Source organism: Lacerta agilis, chromosome 11, assembly GCF_009819535.1.
Source record: "Lacerta agilis isolate rLacAgi1 chromosome 11, rLacAgi1.pri, whole genome shotgun sequence".
In the NCBI taxonomy this organism is placed as follows: Eukaryota; Metazoa; Chordata; class Lepidosauria; order Squamata; family Lacertidae; genus Lacerta; species Lacerta agilis.
In genome coordinates this window covers 28,259,878-28,282,222 of record NC_046322.1, presented here as the reverse complement: position 1 = coordinate 28,282,222, position 22,345 = coordinate 28,259,878, and the positions used below count along the sequence as shown (strand labels likewise).

The 22,345-nt window shown below is 41.5% G+C and overlaps 1 protein-coding gene across 1 annotated transcript in view; it reads right to left on the bottom strand.

Moving 5' to 3' along the window:
* ANKRD31 (ankyrin repeat domain 31) overlaps window positions 1–16,215 on the bottom strand; it is a 47,986-nt gene extending 31,771 nt beyond the window's left edge. Inside the window, exons 1-4 of the mRNA XM_033164752.1 lie at window positions 16,094–16,215; window positions 7,808–7,839; window positions 6,762–6,814; window positions 4,372–4,932 (exon numbers count right to left, since the gene is read on the bottom strand). Coding sequence (XP_033020643.1) covers window positions 4,372–4,932; window positions 6,762–6,814; window positions 7,808–7,839; window positions 16,094–16,197 — 750 coding nt within the window. The 5' untranslated portion in view covers window positions 16,198–16,215. The remainder of the gene's footprint in view (window positions 1–4,371; window positions 4,933–6,761; window positions 6,815–7,807; window positions 7,840–16,093) is intronic.
* Window positions 16,216–22,345: the final 6,130 nt, after the last annotated feature.

Sequence of the window (22,345 nt, the reverse complement as noted above, 5' to 3'; positions counted from 1 at the left end):
TTGCTGGCATATTGAGTGTAGCACCTTAATAGCATCATTTTTTAAAATTTTAAATAGTTCAGCTGGAATATCATCACTTCCACTGGCCTTGTTATTAGCACTGCTTTCTAAGGCCCATTTGACTTCACTCTCCAGGATGTCTGGCTCAAGGTCAGTAACCACACTATCTGGGGTTTACGAGACCTCCATATCTTTCTGGTATAATTCCTCTGTGTATTCTTGCCACCTCTTCTTGATGTCTTCTGCTTCTGTTAGGTCCTTTCCACTTTTGTCCTTTATTATGGTAATCTTTGGACGAAATGTTCCTTTCATATCTCCAATTTTCTTGAACAGATCTCTGGTTTTTCCCATTCTGTTGTTTTCCTCTATTTCTTTGCATTGCTCGTTTAAGAAGGCCCTCTTGTCTCTCCTTGCTATTTTTTGGGAAATTTGCATTCAATTTCCTGTATCTTTCACTATCTCCCTCGCATTTTGCTTGCCTTCTCTCCCCACTATTTGTAAGGCCTCATTGGACAGCCACTTTGCTTTCTTGCATTTCCTTTTCATTGGGATGGTTTTCATTGCTGCCTCCTGATACTATTATCTATAAGGGGTTTCCAGCATTGTGACTGCATCTGGAGGATTTGACAACAGCTTTCCTGTTGAATCTTCTGAAGGTAGAATCTCTTAGACATTAATGTTGATTGCAGTTAATGTAGCTACACCATAATGTAGCTGCCAGGGGATCAAAAGGCAAACTCTCAATGCTACTCTCTGGATTCAGTCCTGAAGGTAAGATTGGAATGACTGTAATACAGTGCCCCCAATTCCCATTTCCTGGAGCTGGTCCAGGACGATTTCATGGTTGATGGTATCAAATGTCAATGAGAGATGAAGAAGTAGGAGCAAAGTCATACTCCCCTTGTCCCGCTCTCTGCAAAGGTAATCCATACGGGTGACTAAGGGTGACTCAGTTCTGCTGCCAGACCTGAACCCAGATTAGAATGGATCTTAATAATCTGTGTCCTCCAAGAATGCTTGCGGTTGCTCCACCATGGCCCCCTCCACCAACTTCCCCCAAAAGGGAGTACTGTATTGACAACTGGCCAATAGCAGATTCAATCCAAAGGACCCAGAGCTGATTTCTTTAGGAGTGGTCACACCACTGCCTCTCCTCAGAAGATCTCATCATTTTATTAAAATAACAGTAACCATAAAATCACAAAAAACTCAATTAAAAAAAACTATGCATCACAAAACTGTAAGCTGAATATCAGTGTTAACTTCCAAAATTTCAAGTGGCAGGAGGTTCCAAAGCCAGGATAGGAGTACATAGAACTCCTACACATGCATCACCAGCAAATGTATAAAACCCACTGGCAGGACACTAAGGATCTTAACTCTTGGGTTGCTCCTTCAGGTTTTTAGTTACCAAGCTATTTAGGGTTTTATACATCAGCTGTAGAACCTTTAATTTGGACTGGAACAAAGCAGACAGCCAGTGCAAATCTTTAAAAACAGGTGCAACATAGCTCTATTAACTCCACCTAGAAGGTGAGCCACTGCATTTTACTGTTTCTGAGTTATCTTCTAATATGACCAAACAGTGCTATGGCAGAACTACAGGTGCAGTTGAGCTACAGTCACTGAAAAGAACATGCTAATGAAACAGAAATGGGGAACCTGTACCCCTCCAGAGGTTGATAGATTCCAACATCCATTAGTCCCAGCTAGCATGGGCAGTGGTTAGTGATGATCAGAGTCAAACAACATCTAAAGGGCCTCAGGCTGCCTGCCTTAGATGCAAGCACTCCTTCTATGGCATAGGTCTAGCAGTTCTGGATGTTAAAGTTCATTATCAATATTACTAACTGGAAATGTTGTGCAATGTTGCATCCTCCTCCTAACCAGTGTGTGCTGATAGCATATCCCACTGAATGCCATGCCACCAATTTTGTCCAATTCAAGCAACATAAATCAACAAGTTAAGCCTGTTTTATAACTCTTTCACAGAACTATGCAATGAAAATTAGCACAGACCAGTTATCTGGCTTTGTATTTGTAAGTTCCAGAAATCTGAGTGCTCTGCTGCTACTTATCTTCCTCATTCCCTGGAGCAACCAAGGGGAGAAAATCTCTTATGCTTCTTTCCTTGTTGTTACCTACAGTCTGTGTAATTGCTGTTCCATTGAGTGTAACCGTGCAAGTAGAGCTCTGCTGGATCTGAACAAAGGCCCATCTAGCCCAGCATCCTGCTCTCAGAGTGGCCAACCAGATGCCTATGGAAATCCCACAACCAGGACCTGGATGCAACAGCACTCTCTCCACTTGTGATTCCCAGCAACAGCTCTACAGGGGGATACTGTCTATGACAGTGGAGGCAAAACACAGCCATTATGCATGCTAGTTACCCTCCATCAAAAATGTCTAATCCACACAAGTGGGTGGCCATCACTGCCTCTTGTGGGAGCAAATTTCATAGTTCAGCTATGTGCAGTGTGAAAACGTAGTTTCATTTGTCTGTTCTGGGGCTGTGTATACACACACCCTATGAAACACACAAGGGTAATTTTTTCACAGTGTACATAGCAGTTTGCAATTGTACAAACCTTCACACAACAACATCATTTAACGCAGCACCTACTACCCATGCTGACTATATACACAAGGGGGCATGTTTTCAAACCAATGAGCATTGGTGTTCTCTATTCTTATTCCCTCAGTTACCGTTTCAGTAGACCCTTAAAAATATTTTTACACTTTTTCAAAAGAGAGGGATTGGAAACTGGTGTTTTGATATAAACACAACTCCCCATTTACACGGGGGTTGTGTTCCGAGGCACCACACATTTAAGTAAAATTGCGTGAACACCGCTGAAAAAGGCAGCAAACACCCTCCAAACTCCTTGCTGAAACTCCAACTCGCCACAGTTTGCACAAGGGCTTATGGGATTGCATTTGCAAAGGCTCAATAGATTGTTAGACACAGTTTTTATGCCTTGTTGTGCAAGAGGAATGGTCACACATGCTTTGAATGCATGTAAAAGGGGAGTTGCCGGTACTGATATACAGAGGATATGTAATAAATATATGGATTTGTTTAGTGACGATGCACAACCTACATTTCTTCATACACACATACATATCAGAAACAAACATGCAAAGGCAAATTATCAAGACAGACTAAATGTGCTGGTCACCAAAGAACCTTCAGTTGCACTTGAGTTGGGTGAGGACTTCCTTGTAGGAGCTTCTGGGGAGGAAATAGGTCTGAAGGGTGCTTCATTTGGTAAGAGGGACTACAATGTCTTTGTTTTACATGCAAAAAGTCCCAGGTTCAATTTCTAGCATTTCCAAGTCGAGCTGGAATACCCTCAGTCTGAAACACTGGAGCAATGCTGCCGATCAGTGTAGACAATACTGAGCTATATGGACCAATGGTATAAGCCAGCTTCCTAAATCATTCTAAAATAATTAATGGAGACAAGAGATTATTATATATGGTTGTTTCAAATTATTGTGCTTTGGCTGATTAAACAATCTATGATCTTTTAAATGTGTTTGTGAGAGAGGGGGTATTGGTTTTTCTGTTTTTGATATGCTATGTATTTTGTTTGCTTCTTTTTGTTATGTTATATATTTTGTGCTTTCATTCTGTATTTATATACTATAAACTGCCCTGTGATCCTCAAGATACCCGCTGCCTTGTGGGCATCTTAGGGAAAGAAAAGGCTAAGGAGTAAACCCTACACAAATCTGGAGTAAAGTAAAATGGCTGAACAGTGTCTTGTACACCTCCCTCCAGAAACTCCAGCAGCCAAGCTGGTGCTAAATGTTCTGGTTACCAGTCTCTGCAGCCACAGCAGGTGCTGTGATTCTCCAGCAGTTTGACCTCACCCCCAGAGGCACACTCTGTTGTCTCTCAATAGAGAGATGGATGCTAAGAAAAGATCTTCAGATGAAAGGCAATATATAAATTTAATAAATAATAATTAAAAATAATAGTGGAAGGCAGCTGTTCTTTTGCCTCCTTCCTGCAGCCCCATGTACAAGTGTGGACCATGTCATATGAAGCTGCAGTGAGAGAGGGAATCACCTGAAAACCAGAGGACTCTTGTGTCAGCAAAGCTCTCACTTAAGTAACATCCCTCCATCTGATTTGGGATTATTCTTCCTTCCCACTGCAGCCCCATATCCCACTGCTGTTCACTGTTCAGGAGCACGCACATGTATACACACACACACACACCATGGAGAGGGTTGTCAGGAGTACAGTGGATTGCATAAGGAGAAACAGAAAGGGAAGACTGGTTGAGCAAACTGTAAACTTATAATAAGAGGGCTTTACAATATAAATTGTAAACTAACATTTCAACTTTAAAGCATACATACTTGTTCCTCTGAAGCATATGGCAATGTGGTCATCATTAAAGCTTCTGTTTCTTCAAGGTGTTTTATATTAAGCTGAGATTTTACATTTATATCTGTTATTTGTGTGCAATCACCATCTGTTTGGTCTGGTGTCAGCTGTTTGTCTGCGATGATGAACCAACTTCCCTTGCCTTCTGGCTGACAGACAGATGCTGCTGCAAATTCTGACATGGAGTTCAGTGCTGTGAGAAGCTCTACAGGCAGGGCATTGCTCTCCTTATTTACAGACATAGGCATAGACATAGCACCGCCCTGATTTTCCAATATGTCAAGCATTTTGGGGGTCTCAGAATCATCAAGTGGTTCCATCAAATCTTCAAATTCCACAGCCATTATTTCATCTACACTTATACTTGACTGCACTGTTTCAAGAAATGGATGGTTTTCTGTCATATCTTCCTTACTAACAATTTGAAAAACCTCTGACATCTCTGTATCTTGTGGAATTGAATCCTCTATTGCATCCATACCAGAAAGAAGGCTTATTTCTGGATACACTTCAACATTTAAAGTCTCTGGAAGCTAATGATAAAAACATATCCTAGTTTAACACTCAAAAGCACACATTTGCAAAGCTTTCTTCAAAGAAAATGCTGCTTCCTCTTCATAGCTCTTTTTAAAATAACTTTTTAAAAGAGCTGTTTTCATACCTTCCCCAGTTCTATTATATTATTTTTAATCTGAGACAAAAGTGCACAATTTTCTAGACTGCATATTTACATAATGGTTTTAAGATACTTAAAGAAAAAGGGTTTACCCTGCTACACTGAGCTAAAAACTTTAATGGTTTCTTATGATCCCTCAGTCTGCTTCCAGGGAGCTTACAGCCAACCTTTACTCGTTATCAGTCTTTTACATTTAAATGTGTATTTTATCAGTATCATTCATTCATTATTATATTTTTTCTTATGATGTGAAGGCATCTGATGCCGTTGTACTGATGAAGCTATGTATTTTCTCTGGCCTTTAGATGGCTTTGTGGGTTGATTTGTATTGCTTAAAAATTGGTTTTATTTTAATTTTCTCTGTCTTGTATTTTCTATTTTTCATAACCTCCCCAGAGGAGTGAGTTAATGGGAAAGTATAAATGCAAAAAATAAATTGATTGATAAAAGTATTTCTATACGCCCAATTACATAAAATATCAAAGTGCTCCACAGCATAAAGTACCATAACACAATACCAAATAATAAATTTCAAGCCTGGTCCTGTTATTAGCCTGGGAACCCACCCAGAAAACATATATAACCCATTGTAAAAAAGCTGAAGAAAAACTTTTTCTTTAGTACAATTGGAGGTCTACTACTAGAGCATCACCACAGGCAATATGGCGGGCTCCAATAATCTTATTGCTTTCTCCAGAGTGCTGCTGATATTATGACAAGTCAAGCAGCAGAGAGGGGGCTGAATGGAGTGAAATCTGCTGGGATAATGCTAGCAGACACAGGAAATCAAATAAGTGGACATGAGAACTGTGGTTGGATAGGATGACAGGGAATGATCAAAATAACATGGATGTCAAGGGAATCAAAACCCTTTCTGTGGAGAAACTTGGAGTACATGGTTACTAGGGATGCCACCTTCCTGTTCACTATGCTATGGAGGTCTTCACATGGGAGGGTGGCATGTTGTCTTTGTGGCTACCCTGTTATCTTTTGTGTGTATCCTAGATAGAGTGAAATCACGAAGTTTTTTGGCTATTGCCATGCACTGATTGGTGTCTGTGTAAATGATGGGGGTGTCACAAGCACACAAAGTTTCAAAAAAAAAAACTCTCTTCCATGGTCCCAACAAAAATAGTTACTCTTGAAATGCAAATGGCAGCTTCAAAGAAGCTATTTTGGTCGGGACCATGGCAAGGAGAAGAAAAAGTTAAACTTCCCTTCCCAAAGGTTCCAAGACTGCTAGTTACATAAGAAAAAATGTGTGTGTTAATTTCATTCATGCAATTAATATCACATCTAGTTCAGTGCTCATAATAGGACCAATGGAGCTACTGCAGGAAAATTACAAATGTGCATTTTCAATACTCAACATACTATGTTGGCAAATCTGACCTGTTACAAAGTATTACACCATACAATATTGTGAAAGAATGTATCACAATACAGTATCATTATACACCTCCTATGGGCATGCTGGTCGATTTGCATAAAAACAGCAAGCTCAAACTCAGACTAAATGTTTGAAATGACATCTTTGTTAAGATTACAGTTATTTATTTTAAATATATGGAGAAAACATGTTCAGAGGTTTTCACCGGGGGGGGGGGGTCCATGAGGCATAAATTAATTGAAAAACAGAGATTATATAGTTACAATGGGGGGGCAGGGGAACACTAACAGACCTACCGGTACATTTCTGTCTAATGTTTCCAGAAATCCAGCCACTTCAGAATCTAAACCTAAAACAACAGCAAATAAGTGAATTTTAAACTTTATTTTCAATGAATAACACTTTGAATATCCTTTAAAACATTGTATGGTCTTTGAAGGGAAACAGTTAATACCAAATTTAGCCATCCTGGAACTGAAGGAAGAAGAGCTTCTGACCACCTATGAGGAAAGCATAGCCTCCCCTCACAATAAAGCTTCTATGGACTTTATACCTAGTGTGCCACCTAAAATTAATCTGTAACTTAACAAGCAGAACTTGTATCCGGAAGCTTTCACTTGCACCAGTGGGAGCATCCCTTGAACTACAAATAGCAGCTTCAGAGAGGTAATTTTCATCAGGACTGTGGACTCTCCATGGCCCCAAGACTGCTCAAGCTTTCCCGTGGCTGCTATTTACAGTTTGCCCTTTACAGGCACTTAGAATCCTCCTTCAAACCATTGTGCTAAATGGTGAGCCTGAAATGGATGTATATATTGGGGGTGGGTTGTGTATGTGACCCTTCCCTAGTTTAAGCCCTATTTAACCTGAATAGGGCTTATAGGAACAGGTACCTCCAGGTGATCTATATATATCTATATATATCTATATATATAAAACTGGCAATTTAGTTCAAATCCAGAATTATGGGATGCAGTATGAGGGCAGGGTGGGAGGGAGGAAGAAATCATTTCACAATGGATTTAGGTAACCTTCCTCTTAATGGACTGCAATGCCTTGTGAAGTTCTAGGTGACCACGCTAATAGGCATTAGGTAAAACAACTGCACAGAAAGTAACAGTGGGAGGCCAATTGCAAACTCCTTTCTGAGACTGAAACTCCAAAAGCCATTTAGTTCCTTACTATGCTGTATAGATACATGTATATATCTGTTTGATATTTTCTGCAAACCATGTAATAACTATACTTAAGCAAGTTACTCTCCATTATATAAACATGCAGATAAAAAGCTTGTATCATCCATGTACAATAGCAGCTGGTGAACGATCAAGTTGGCAAATACCTGTAACAATGACAGGACAGTTTATCCCAGTTCTAGAAAGGAAAAGAACAGATAAGATTAATTTACTTTGCATGTTTGGGTGATTTAGCCTTGATTGTAATCTCTGTTTTACTCAGATCCTTCACACATATTTGTAGCTGATATAATGATGAATGTATGTTAACAATTTGTTTCACACAAATACATGAAATCATCAGGATTTCTAAAGTGCTTAAAAGGTACTCTTTCTAAAACAAAACATACATATGTTATCTAAAACTTTAAAAGTTGAAATCAGGGAGACTAAAGCTGCAGTTGTAATCACATTTACTTGGGAGTAAGTCCCAATGAGTATAGTAGGCCTTACTTCCAAGCAAACATGCACAGTATTGGAATGTAAAAAGATAATCAGTTCTAACTTTTTTCTATCCAATTCTGCACTTGGTGTTGCATGACAGGTGGCTGATGCAATGACACATACAAATTATGGCTTTAGAAAAACGATTCTTTTTTCTTAATCAAATAAAAAACTAAAGCATCAAATCTATCATGATCGTTTTACTGCTGATAACAAAACATTGCTCTGGCAGGGTCCAAGAGCCCTCCCTTGCCATCTCTCTGACTACAATCCTGAAGCTTGGGCTATTCAATGAAAGATGTAGATTGTCTAGTGCTTTTTTCTAGAAAAAAGGTGCCAGTACTCAGCCTGCAAGTGAGGGCTCTTGGACCCTGCCAGAACATTGCACCTCCCTTCCTAAGCCTGGCAGAAGCTTCCCAGGCTTTGAGAAGGAGGTATGAGGAGTCTGACAGGATCCTGCAGCCCTCCTGCCTCCTTCCCAAAACTGGGCAAGCTTTATGGAGGAGGTGGGAAGGCTCTCAGACACTGCCAGAACATCGTGCCTCCCTCCCTAAGCCAGGCAGAAGCTTCCTGGGCTTTGGGGGAAAGGTGCAAGGCTCTGAGGAGGGTGGAGGTGCTGGTACTGCATATCAGTACATACCACCAGACAAAAAGCACTGAATTTGTCCATATATTTTTCTGAGTATCTGAGAAACAGGTAAGCATGGTGAATTTGCTTCTGAATAAAATGTGCGTGAGAATATGATTAGGAATACAGAGGAGGAATACAGATACAGGTTTTTTTTTTTAAACCCCCACAAAGGGCAAATGCTCAAGGCAAAACCAAAGGCAAAGTTGGATTCACTTGACTAGATAGCAATCAAAAACCATCTAGCACTGAGATAGCATCATCACCTAAACACATTACCTCTGAAAATGTAGCTTCTCTATTCCTAAATAGCCTGTTATGGTGATATCTAGAAATTAATTTGCAAGATTCAGTCCTGATTTAAAAAAAAATGAGGCATTCTGGTTTGACTCACTCCTGCAAAGTTCTGAGCTACTTATTCATATCCATTAAAATCATTTTATAAATATGAAGTGAACTGTTCTCTATCACTTCTGTAACAAGCATGTAAGGGCAAAATATAAAAAGAAACACAAAGCACTGTGGATGCATTTTGAGCTCTCTCTCTGTGTATGTGTGCCCACAATATTCCAGCAAAGCAAATGCTAGAATGTCATCCTGCTACTCCTTCCTGGCTTATGCTTTAACTACTACTTCCTCCACCCGTTGGAGAATGAAGCAGCCCACAGCCAGTTGACTGAGGTAGGAGCATTATACTGTTTGCTTCCACCACAGACATTCAGCTGCAAGCACTTTCTTTTTCAGGAAGATGTGGTGGTGGTAGTGAGCGGGCAGGTGATTGAGCAGGGAAAGGAACCACCCCACAGTGGGGTACCAGAGATGGAAGCAATGCAACCTCCTCTTGCATCAGGCAACAAGTCATAGACAGCATCTATCAACGGAAGGAGGAGGAGACAGTGACAGCAGCAGCCAGAACATTCAGCGGGAAGAAGATAATATATAATCATAGAATTGTAGAGCTGGAAGGGCCATCTAGTACAACCCCCCGCAATGCAAGAATCTCAACTAAACATTCTTGGTTTCAATGGCAGATCTTCCTTTGTTATGTCCCTGCATGGTTATTGCATGGTTGTTAATTCAGCCTTGTAAATAAACCCACAAAAGTCATCAGTCTACTAATAGGTTAGCACTGTACATTTCCAGATGAATTTGCATAGGAAAGAACTTTCCTTCTCTCATGGCTAGAACAGAAACGAAGTGGACTGACAGAGAAGGGCTCTCTCATGAGTTCCATTCATCCTCCACCAGCTTGCTCACTGGCCAACATGGAATTCTTGGGTGCATAAGGTCTACAACCAGGCAATTTGTTAAAGCCATGGTTGCCTTGAATCTATGAAGATTAGATTATATTGATGACTTGAAGAATACTTATTAGAGTTGTCAGTTAAGGAAACCAAGACAGAAAAATGAGAAAGCATCGTCTTTAGACTAAGCTACTGTAAGTCCAGTGAAGCTTAGCAAGGTTTGAAGGAATAAGTAGCAGCCAGGTGAGGAGTTTGAAGGAACCAGGACAGATTGGAACAATGTACATTTTGTACTTAACATAACAACCTGTAATTAAGGTTAAATAACATAATTATGCAACTGAAAAATCTATAGGATTTCAACAGCCCAACACAGTTGATGAGTTATATTGCATGAAAAATTGCAAAATTAGATGATCAGGTGATTTTTAGATGAAAGTTGTAATTATTGGATTAATGTCATAGTTTTCTGATTTTAATTAAACCCTGCTTGTAAGTACATCCATTCATTCTGATGCAATTTCTGGCAGATGTAAGGCAGAAAACATCTGCTTACACCTTTAACTACATGAACAGATGACACACCATCTGATATTTAATACAGAACCTATAGTAATAAATCTTCCCTGTTCAATATTTCTATTATTAAAAGAAGCCACACCTGAGTGGTGAACACAATAACCTGGCCCAGCTTGGAACAAGAAATGTTATCTCTCTTATTTAAAATGAATTTATCTTATCCCATATATATCATGTAGTATCTCCTGAATCTTGCTCTTTATTTAGATCCATTTCTCCATTGCGTCTTTTGCTGCTATTTTCAGCTGCAGGGGAGGAGGTTCTTATTCTTCCCCTACAACACATTGATGAGAGCTAACTTTTTATGCATTAGATTAAAAAAAAAACCAGCCCTACCATTAGATTGAGTGAAACAACCAACCCAGGCAGGAGGTGCTGTGGGTGTGAGTAGCCCCCACAGACACTCCGCAGAGTCCTCCCCCCTCCACCATTCCTATCCTACTGAGCCAGCAACCCACCAGTAGTGATGCTTGCTGGACTGGGCAAGTGGAATGTTTCCCAACATATCAGAGACAGCACTGATGGGAAAAACCCATAATCATAGGAGCCAACTCCTTGGGGTCGATGTCCCTTTGCCCCCCCCATAAAATATTAGGGGTGGCTGCCCCACATGTTGATGGACGGCATTCAAATGGTATGCATGTGCCACATACTGTGATCAATTATGCAGGGTGGGGCTTACCTGCCCCCCCCAAATATTTTATTCAAGTTGGCACCCCTGCCCCATATCAGGTGAGCAGGCATTCCAGCAGGCATCACATATGTACTGCTCTGCTCACATCATACATGGTGGTGGTGGTGGCTATGGTGCCGCTGCTGCTTTGCAACATTTGAGTGGGAAGTGAAAAGACACCAGGTGGAGCAGTGAGCAAGCAGCACCAAAGTGTTGGAGGAAAGAGCTGCATGTGCCCCACATACTGCCCTGCACTCCCTATGGTAGCCTGCTGTCCCGTAGTGCAGTAAAACATGCACCTTGTTTGTCCATGATAAAGTAAGATTGAACTGCGTATCAATTGGTTTATGCATGTAGAATGCAGAGGGCACCATCTTTAGTGTTTGCCGCAGGCAGCAAGTTGCCTTGGGTTGGTCCTGATTAGGTGATCAAAGTAAAAAAAGAAAAATCGAATTAAAATATTTTAATCATGAACCGATCAATGAATATGTGAAGTTTAACACATATAGTAGCTCTGTTGATTACAGCATGCTGCTGATAATGCTATGGTTGAAGGTTTGATCCCCATGAGGGACATCTGAATGTTCCTGCATTGCAGGGAGTTGGACTAGAATGATGATCCCAAGGGTCCCTTGCAACTCTATGAATTTATGGTTCAAGTCTATGATTCAAGGTATGCTATATTTATCATAGAACTATGCTATATTTATCCTAATAGCAGAATTTGGATTTGACATTAATAAACTAAATATAGCTCAATATTCAAATAATGGATCGATGCCACTTCTAAATGGAATTATGACTCAGATTTTTACATAAGAACCAACAAAGGTCCACCTGAACACTGTCTTCAAACTCTGATATTTCCAAGAGTGTAATTTAATGAAAGGACATGCATAGATACAATACCTAAACCAGGACAGCAGGCACTAGTCTACACAATTCCATGTTTTATAAGGCATACAGAAATGAAATATATAATGTATCTTTTCATGTAAAGCAGCAAATTTATTTGTTTGTTTCATATTTGCATGAAGTAACTTGTTTCTTTTTAAAAAAATGATCACCCCCACTGGTGCAATGGGTCAGTGCATCTGGCTGTTAACAAGAAAGTTGGTGGTTCAAGTCCACCCAGGGACGGCTGTGGGCAGGGTTCCTACATTGCAGGGGGTTGGACTAGATAACCCTCAGGTCCTTTCCAACCCTACAATTCTATGATTCTATGAAAATGAATAACATATTTAATTACATTCCTCAATTAGTTGCTTAACATAATCCAACATTCTTCAGTAACCACACCCTAAGGATTAGTAAAATTCATACTTATGTAACTGTTCTCACTATCCTATGCAAATACGTACTTCCTGAAAATAACCTGGAACATTCTCACATAAGTTACACTTAAAAACAAAACAAAAATTCCACCCCTTTACTACTTGTGCATAAACTAAAAGGTACCGGTAATTTAGTTATTAATTGCCATTCACTGATATTCTTAAAATAACGCTATAATAGTCTGAATCCCAGGAATCCTTGTTTGAAGAAAGCTCTTGTTTTTGAAATTATCATTTGGATATCTGACTGGATGCATTTTACATTCTACCTGAGGAGATTGGGAATGCAAGCAGACAACATAGGATAAATAATTTCTTCTATGTAACTGGCAGACGGAGAATCAGAAGTCCTTTATATTTTTGTCTTCTTTTTCTTCTTCTTATATACATCTCTTCTTTTTATCTTTTTTCTTCTCTCCCTCTCTTTACTATGGTGTCCTCTGCTCTGGGCTGTTATTGGGGTTCAGGATTACACACACTTGAAGGTTGTGGATGGATGGAAGGACCCTGGATAAGAGCCAGGGAAGGGAAAACCTCCCAGGGTGACTGAATGGAAGAAGACAGGAAAGCTCCCAGGTGAGAGCTGGAAGGGTCCACTATTTTTGTGTGAGATAAGGGTTAAAAGCAGTGCTTTTTTCCTAAATAAATAGGTGCTGGTACTCACCATGAAGATATTACAGTAAATGCCACACAACAAAAAAGAGGTGCTGGTACTGTGTACCCTTGTGCACCCCCTGAAAAAAAGCACTGGTTAAGAGCTAGGACTCTGTATTTCCTTTTTTCTTTGTTTTTATCTAGATTCATTCCTTTTGTTTGTTTTTTTTTTTAATGAGAATTTATTGGATTTTCAAAATAAAATACACAAAATACACACACACTTCACAAACTACACAAAATAGACACAAACAAAACAATCAATTCCTCATCCTAATCTTCTTTATAATCTTAAACTTGGGACTTCCTCACATCCTTTCTTTTGCGTTCATTTCTAATCTTCTTTAGTAACTTTGTAACATTGTAAAATCTACTTTTTCACACCTAATCTTAATCTTACAATTATAATCAATATATCTTAAACCTTAAATCTTATTCTTAACAACATATCTCAACTCTAAAATCTTATTTTCCAACTAGAACATCAAATTACACATCTCTACCTCTTTTATCCTCTCTTCACTTAACTTTGTTATGCTGTGGCCTATATTTCTTCTGATTCCAATTTCAAATATATATAAAAAACATCACATTTTAACAAATACCTAGATATTTCTTCCAGTCTCATAATCCGTTTTCCCTCTGGTGTTGGAGTACCTTGATCAGCCTTTCAAACCCTACTAATTCTTACTTTACCCCACCCCCCTCCTGTCCAACACCACCCATCCCTTTGCCTTCCCCCCCCCAGTCTCCCCCTAACATTCCACCAGACCAGGTTCTCCTTCTTCTATTATCTCCTTCATGTTTAATTCTACTTCTTTTCCTTCTGTTGTTCCCTTCAGATGTAGCTTCTTCTTCTCCAGAATGTAGCAGACTCCTTGATAAGTAGTTTCAATAAGTTCATCACAAAGTTTCTTTCCTCCACTCTCAACTTCTTGTTGCACTTTCCAGGGTTGTTGTTCTTGAACCTCTGGGCTGCCACCCCAGAAGCTCATTGTACTGTCCACACTAGGGGCTCCCCGCCTCTCACACCAGAGATGCCTTTCTTGTTTAGCAACTTGAGCATGTTCCTCTTCTAAAAATTCCACTGGGTCAGCCTTCATTCCATCCTTTCTATCAAGTGGATATATAGAACAGTTTTTCAAAGTAGCTCCAATCTGGGTAAACATTTCTATAACGTTCTTCTGAAGTGATTGTAATTCAAGCAATAGTCTTTCCTGGATTGGTGTCATTGTTGAGTCTAAGGAGACCGTGGGAATTAAGTAGGCAGGAAGTGATAGGGTCTCAGTATTTTTCCAGCTGCGCCAGCCGGTCTGCAGCCGCCATTCCCTGACCGACCCAGGCTCCTTGGCCAGAGGGTTAACGGTGTCACTCTTTTACTTTATAATCCACAGGAAGAAATCAATCAAACTCTCAGTCTTACCCCACCAAGAGGGTTCTCTAAAGTATACAAAATCAGCGCTAAACTTTAAAGCAAGTCTTAAGCGGCTCCAGCTCCATTGACGTTACTTTGATCTTGCCGCTGTCAGAGAGACGGACTTCCTCATTTTAAATCTCTCTCCGTAAGCCAAATTCCAGACTTTTAGGTTCAAATTAAGCTCTGTACTTACAGAGTCCTTGTTTTGGATCCAAATTGAGGAAAAGCGGAGCGCTCAAAATCCGGCAGTTCCCGCTGCTTCGTGCCTTCGGTTAGAGGTGGCTTCTTCAGCGCCGTCCCGGAGCCCCGCTCGCTCAAGCCTCCCTTTTACAAGGGTTGCCTAAGAGCAGGGTTGGGACTTCTGGCACCCACTAGAAACCCAGGACCGCGGGACGCTCTTCCCGCGGTTTAACGGAGCCCGCAGCGCAGTTGCGGTAGCTCCAATCCCCGAAGGCACCGGAGCTGTCTCGGAACCGAGACAGCTCCCGACTGCTCGGAATGGCGCTCACACCGGAAGTCCCCCCTTTTTTTTGTTTTATTGTATCACGAAAAAAGCTTTAATAACATCTTATGGGGGGGGGGAGAAAGAAAACTATGTTCCTATCTCTTCAGTACCAAATATTTCTATATTATTTACTTATTTATTTAAAATGGAGTTTAGGCTGGGTTTACTCCTGCCAAGAACTTAGCTAGACTGATATGAATGTTTTAAGGAGCTGTGGTATTTAGAGCACATTTCCACTGCAGTGTGGTAAAGGTAAGAGAGAGAAGTTAGTGGCTCAGGCCTTGCCAAAAACATCTGAGATTTTGCCACCTCATATAGATTCAGGAGCTTGATGCAGAAGCCCTGTTCACAAGACATACTGTTATTTGTGAAATACTGGTGTGTGGTGTTGGGAGAGGGATTGCACCTGCTGCCTGTGCCCCCAACACCATTGATCTCACTATTTCCTGAACTTGAGGAGGCAAGGATAGCAACACACACCTTCAGTGAACCTTAATTGCCGTTTTTAGAGTAAACCCTAACTGAACCCTATCTGAACCGTTTGACTGAAGACCGTGTTTCCAAATATGGGGCCTAAAAAAGGCACATTTCAATCCCACGGGTAGTTGGTTGTATTTTGTTTTCTGTTTGGGGCGTTATGTGGAGAGAGTAGGCAGCCATTTAGCACGGTTGTATGGGCGGAAGGGCCACACACACAATTAATTTTACCGTGCATCTGAATGAGTAACAGAAGCAATTGGCATATCCTTCAGGCAGCAATCCTATACCAGATGAGCAAGTCCCACTGAACTCAGGGCGGCTTACTTCTGAGTAGCCATACGCCCTTTGCCTGTATTTAAACACAGTCGGCCCCAGAGGGTGACTTGTGACGCCTCTGTGAAGTGTTTGCACAACTAATTGTAACGCGTGTGTCACCTCCTAGCGTGCAGCTCCACTTCGTCCCAGTCGCTCTCAGGGACGGAACCCTCCACTATCGTCTCATCGCTGTCGGTCTCGCAGGTGCCGCCTCCCTCCGACATGGCTGCCTGCTACTTACGCCCCTCACCCCCCACACCCCCTCTCAGGGACTTTTGCTCTTTGCCCGAAGCCAGTTGCCCCTCCTTGCAAACGACCACAGGACGCCCGGGCCCGACCGAAAGCCACCTTCTCCTCAGGCAACACTTCCGCCCCTCGAGACTTCTCCGAGGGGAGGCCCGGTGCATTTCGGGGGTCGTAGTCCTCCGCGCAAGATCCTGGTCCCTGACTAAGGCAAGGAACGTGTATCATGCGGGCATTGGGAGGGGTGGCGGTGTCAAGAGAAAGGGCATCCGAAAACAAGTATTTATTTATTTAGTTACTTTACGTGTCGTCGTCGTCGTTGTTTTCCAGAGCACCTTACAGGAGGAAAAGACTTGGGATGATGATGGTGACGATGATTATTTTATTTATAACCCGCTCATCTGGCTGGGTGTGCCCAGTCACTGGTTGGCTCCCAACAGACTATTAAAAACACGATAAAGAGGTAGCTGTGCAAGGCGGCTGCTTATAACGAAAACAAATAAATTACAAACGAGTAAGAGATGAGAAAGTGCTACCCATTAGCCGGGCAGAAAACGGGGACGATTGCTATCCGAGAGAGATCACTTGGCAAGATTTCTGAATCTTAACTTCCGCTGCTGAAATGCAATTAAAAAGGTATGCATTTGATAGGGAGTGAAGTGCGTTCAGGGACACAGGGCTGATTTGCAGGTAAACTGGACGTAGGCCAGTACCTTATATTTTAATTTCAAAAGATCACTTCCACGCTTTCCTTTTCATCTGTGTTAAAGGCTCTTATGTTCCCTGTGCATCGAACTTTGCCAGTTTTGGAGCATAGCTTCTGTTCCTTGACCTAAACAGGCAAAGCCTTCTCCCCCTCCCCCCCCCACCCCTCTTATTTATGCCCTGAAATCGTTCCCCTGCTCTGTTTCTGCATAAAAGCACAAAAGTTTTTTTATTCATAGCTTTGCTGTAGCTACGGCAAACTGGTTACATGAAGAGATGGTTTATGAATCATAAGTCATCTCTTCATGTGCCATGCATTTACTTATTTTTTTGAGAAAATCCAGTCAACAGCTTATATTTGCTGTAGCTGATTCATGCCACTGGTTTACCACACCTCAATTCTGTATGTGTGGATAATTACTGAAAAGAAGCCCAGAAACAGGTTGTGTGCATTGGCCTAATGTCAGATTTTATTGGTAGAATCTGGATCCATAGCAAAATACTTTGGGCTTCAAGCAGAATGTGGAATTTACCGCAATTCAATTAACCTGGAGCAATCATTATTTGTATTATTTGTAAAAAAAATATTTTCTTCAGTATAAGAAACAAATACTTGTTGAAAAGTCCTTGCTTGGTAACCACACATGGACCATTTTGAGGTCACAGGGTAGGTTACAACAATTTTAATATAATAATAATATTTAATAATAATAATATTTATTATTTGTACCCCGCCCATCTGGCTGGATTTCCACAGCCACTCTGGGCGGCTTCCAACAAAAATCAGATACAAAAATATCACACATTAAAAACTTCCCTGAAAAGGGCTGCCTTCAGGTATTTTCTGAATGTCAGGTAGTTGTTTATCTCCTTGACCTGTGATGGGAGGGCGTTCCACAGGGCGGGCGCCACTACCGAGAAGGCCCTCTGCCTGGTTCCCTGCAGTGGTAAAATCAATTAAAACTGTTGGTAACTACTCTGTTTTTCTATAGGTGCTATATAATTATAATAATTGCTATTTGATTACAGTTCTATTTCATTACCATGTTATTATTATATTTATATGTCACAATAGTGACACAACAGATGTGTGAATAATTTGCAGTATGTGTGTACTACAGAATGGCTTGCTGAAAAATATTAGGGAGGCATTGACCCCCCTCACTAAGTAGTATACTATAGTGGCATGTTCTGAAATCACAAGCCTTGTAGCCACATCCTTCTGAGTCTACATAACAAAAATGAAGTTTTGACCAATGTAGACTATGGTTTCAATACTAAGCCACCTTTTCTCTCCCCTGACCCCCAGCCTAAGACTACTGGTGTATGCAAAAGGTTGCTTCTTATTGTGTAACATTTTGATCAGAATGGAGGGATTTTGGAATTTTTCAAAATAAAAGTAGCAGCATCTTTTCCTGCTTAGCTTATTTGGTGGGTTTCTCTCTGAGAAAAACTTATTTATTTGACATGCAAAATATTGGCACAGGAAATAAGTGTCAGCGCCTCATCCCTGCTCCACGGCACTGCTGTATAAAAACTTCAAGCTGCAAATGATAAACAACTGACACAGAGGGCAGCTATATCAGAGGCATAACTGGGGCAACGGGGGACAGCACTTAACTAGGGGCCTGCAGAGCGCCCAAGCCGTAAGTCTCTCCTGGGAGTGATTTGGTGGCTCGGGCACCTGCAGGCTCTGAGTCTGCGTTGTTAGAAAGGGCAGTGTGGAGTTTGCATCCACCCGTTGCCTCTCCCTCAGCTGCCCTACAGCTGATGGGGAGGCAGCAGGTGGACTCCCTGAAGGCTGTATGCTGCTTGAAAAAGCAATGCAGGTCTGCAGGGTGCCAGAGCCAAATGCGGCTCGGACACTAAGATTCTAGCATGCCCTGCCCTGCCCTGTGGGCACCTCACCCTGCAGTGCCTCGTCCCACCCCCACGGGTGCCCTGCCCCACCCCCAGGTGCACCCTGTGCCCCAGGTGCCCAAGCGGCTAGCTACACTAGTATTACAAGTGAAATTAGGTCCACTTCCCATGGCCCCAACTAATATTTGTGGTCCTAACAGCAAATGCCCCTCTGTCTTTCACATCTGTTTTCAATAATGATCAATTCTATTGTGTGTAACTAGAGAAGTATGCTTGAAAGACGGACCCAATGGTCTGATTCAGTATTAGGCAGCTCCTTATGCTCCTGCTTGAAAGATAGTATCCAACAGAGTTAGAACAGATCTAAGTTAGTCGTTTCCATTATTATTATTATTATTATTATTATTATTATTATTATTAATGGGTGTATTCTGAGAAGGACTAAGAGTATGTTCCAGTTACAGGTGGGTAGCCGTGTTGGTCTGCCATAGTCGAAACAAAATAGGAAATTCTTTCCAGTAGCACCTTAGAGACCAACTGAGTTTGTTCTTGGTATGAGCTTTCGTGTGTATCTGAAGAAGTGTGCATGCACACGAAAGCTCATACCAAGAACAAACTCAGTTGGTCTCTAAGGTGCTACTGGAAAGAATTTCCTAAGAGTATGTTGTCACCCTGGACTCCCTTGGGAGGAAAGGCAAGACACATACGCACTAGAGTTTGAAATACACAGGACTCATTTTCCCACAGGCTGCTTTGGTACATCATGCTTCGCAATTGTACATACCTTCATATGGTAATGTTGCCTGTGCAGTCTATTAATTAGTCCATTAATTAGTGTGTCCTTGCCCCCTAAGCACTGGCGGAAACAATGTAACACCTACCCGCACACACACAGTGTTCCTCACTTTTAAAAAGTATTTTTTCACACTTTTTAAATATACTGGAAGTCTGGTAGGAATATAGTGGCAGTCTGATAGGAGATGAGGAATGGTACAGCTCTGCAGCATCACTTGGTGACCTATAGGACACTCTGTGGCAACAGCAAACCCTTGAGAAGCGCATTCTCAGCACAAAATGGATTAAAACAGCCCCTGCAGAATGCACTTTGGATGACATAGGAATGATGTCATGTGTACAGCACCCACAAAAGTGTTTGTATCCAGTACTGAATGCAAATGATCACACAGTGTATACACGCCCAAGCATTGGGTGCATCCCAATTTAGCTAGATTTAAAGAGCAAAATATCAGCCCAGCCAATGCTTTCTTCCCTTAGCAAGTGTACTTGGGATGAAATTTCGATTAGGACCAGGGCAGGGTTACACACCTGATTTGACATGGGTTAATTCTAATGTGGCATGGGCTCCTCTGTACTGGTTATTTATGCAGTGACAAACTTAAGCAAGTGTTGAAAGAGATGTGGAAGGTGGAGTTATAGCACTACAAAGCATACACACACACACACACACACACACACACACACAGTGCTTTTTTCTTAAAAAAATGTTTAAGGGTACTCTCGTTTTCCTACTCACATTGAAACTTAGATTCACAAAATGTTTAGGGGTATGCGTACCCTTGCGTCCCCCCAGAAAAAAAGCACAGTATGTGTTCATTTAAACAACCTTAAAATATCAACGACTTCCCTTCTCTTTCCATGGTTCATTTTGCATAGCATAAATCCCTGCATATTTTATATAAACTGAATCACTTCATATTCCATTATTACATCCATCAAAACCTCTGTACACTGTTGAATTTATCTTAATGCTGCCAACGTTACGTTCGCAGGCTGTGGATATTCCATCAGTTTAAGTTGCCATTCTTCTTTATTTGAGACCTTGCTTGTTTCCCATTTTTTGGCTAACAAAAATTGGGCCGCAGTAGTGGCATACATAAATAACCTTTTTTGACACCTGGAAATTGCCATCTGAATTATCCCCAACAAAAAGGACTCTTTTTTTTCTTTTCTTTTTTTGGAAAAGTGCTTTTAAATATTTTTTTTCCAGTTCATTATAAATTATTTCCAAATACTCTTTTACCCTTTTACAAAGCATGTTCTCACCACCCTCCAATGCTCATCTGTGTGGGCTGACATGTCCTTGCCATCCTAGTTACAGCAGTAGAACTTGTAAGTGGACCTTTGTGACTCAAGCCCTGAGGAAAGACATTTGTAAAGGGTTCTGGAAAGACACTGATCTGCACTGTTATTGCTGTTAGTAATGGCTGTTTGTGTAAATTGCATTTTCTCGGAGTTCCCATCAACTAGCTCTCACTTGTATGCTTTAGAGGCAGGAGTGGAGAATTTTAGACTCCCGTTCTCAATGGTCAGGGGTAATAGGAGTTGCAGTCTCCCGACACATGGAGGACCCCTGTTCTAGAGACATCATTGTGCCTAGTGCTTTCTAAACACAAGTGGTCAGGCCCATGCCCTGAAGGGCTCAAAGGTCAACACAGGGAGCGAAATGGAGCTAGAGTGCACAAGGAAATAAAATGTGAAATGTGAACATCTTGATATGGAATAGGTGTTTCCAGACTGTGGCAATTGTATGGCTATCTGCCACGATTGGCTATGGAATTGAGTCCTCTGCGGGCTTGGAAAGTCAAAATGAGTAGGTGGTGCGGGACAATGCCCACGGGTCTCCCTCCCTTCCCCCAGACCTGAGGTCCAAGCCTGAAGTGGGCTTGTAAGCATGTTCACAAGCTTCCCTTTGAGCAGGAACTTTGATTGCCTTGTGTTCCTCAGTTTGTAATCCTGTTCAGGTGAACAGACTTACAACCCCTCTTCAGACCTTTCTACTTATTTTTAATATTAAATTTGTATACAGTGGTATCTCTGGTTGCAAACGGGATCTGTTCCGGAGGCCCGTTCGCAACATGAAAAGCCCGCAACCTGAAGCGCCGTATCTGCACATGTGCACGGCGTGATTCAGCACTTCTGCACATGCGCCGAAACCTGGAAGTAACCCGTTCCGGTACTTCCAGGTTTGGCGCATTTGCATCATGAAAGCGCGCAACCTGAAGCAAGCGCAACCCAAGGTATGACTGTACTGACCTTCATCCACACATCTCAGGGCAGTTCACAGCATAAAAATGGAATATAAAAACGCAAAACACATAATAAAAACAAGAACCCCCCCCCAAAAAAAAAACCAATAAGATGGGTCTGGCATGCATAGCCTCACATCACCACAGTGCGCCCCCCCCCCATTTAACACCTGAAGAGGTCTTTAGTTACCGTATTATCCTATTATCCTCTTTTGAAGCTATGGGGACAGCGAGGAAGCAGGTGGGGTTAGTTGTCGGATGCTTCAACTGGAATTTTAAAATGCAAACAACCTCTTGCTAACATAACATTATGGCAATTTGGGGGGTAGGAGGCACTTCTGAGCAGACAGGATTTTTGCACGTTCACACCAGTGGTGTCACACCAATATAACTCCAGATGGCCTGTTTAACAAGCATTCATTGGAGCGATTAGACAGTACTGACTCTTTAATTTAATTGTGAAGATTAGATGACTTTGTGTGAAGCAAATGTTCTCCCACACTTTCCAGTGCATTTC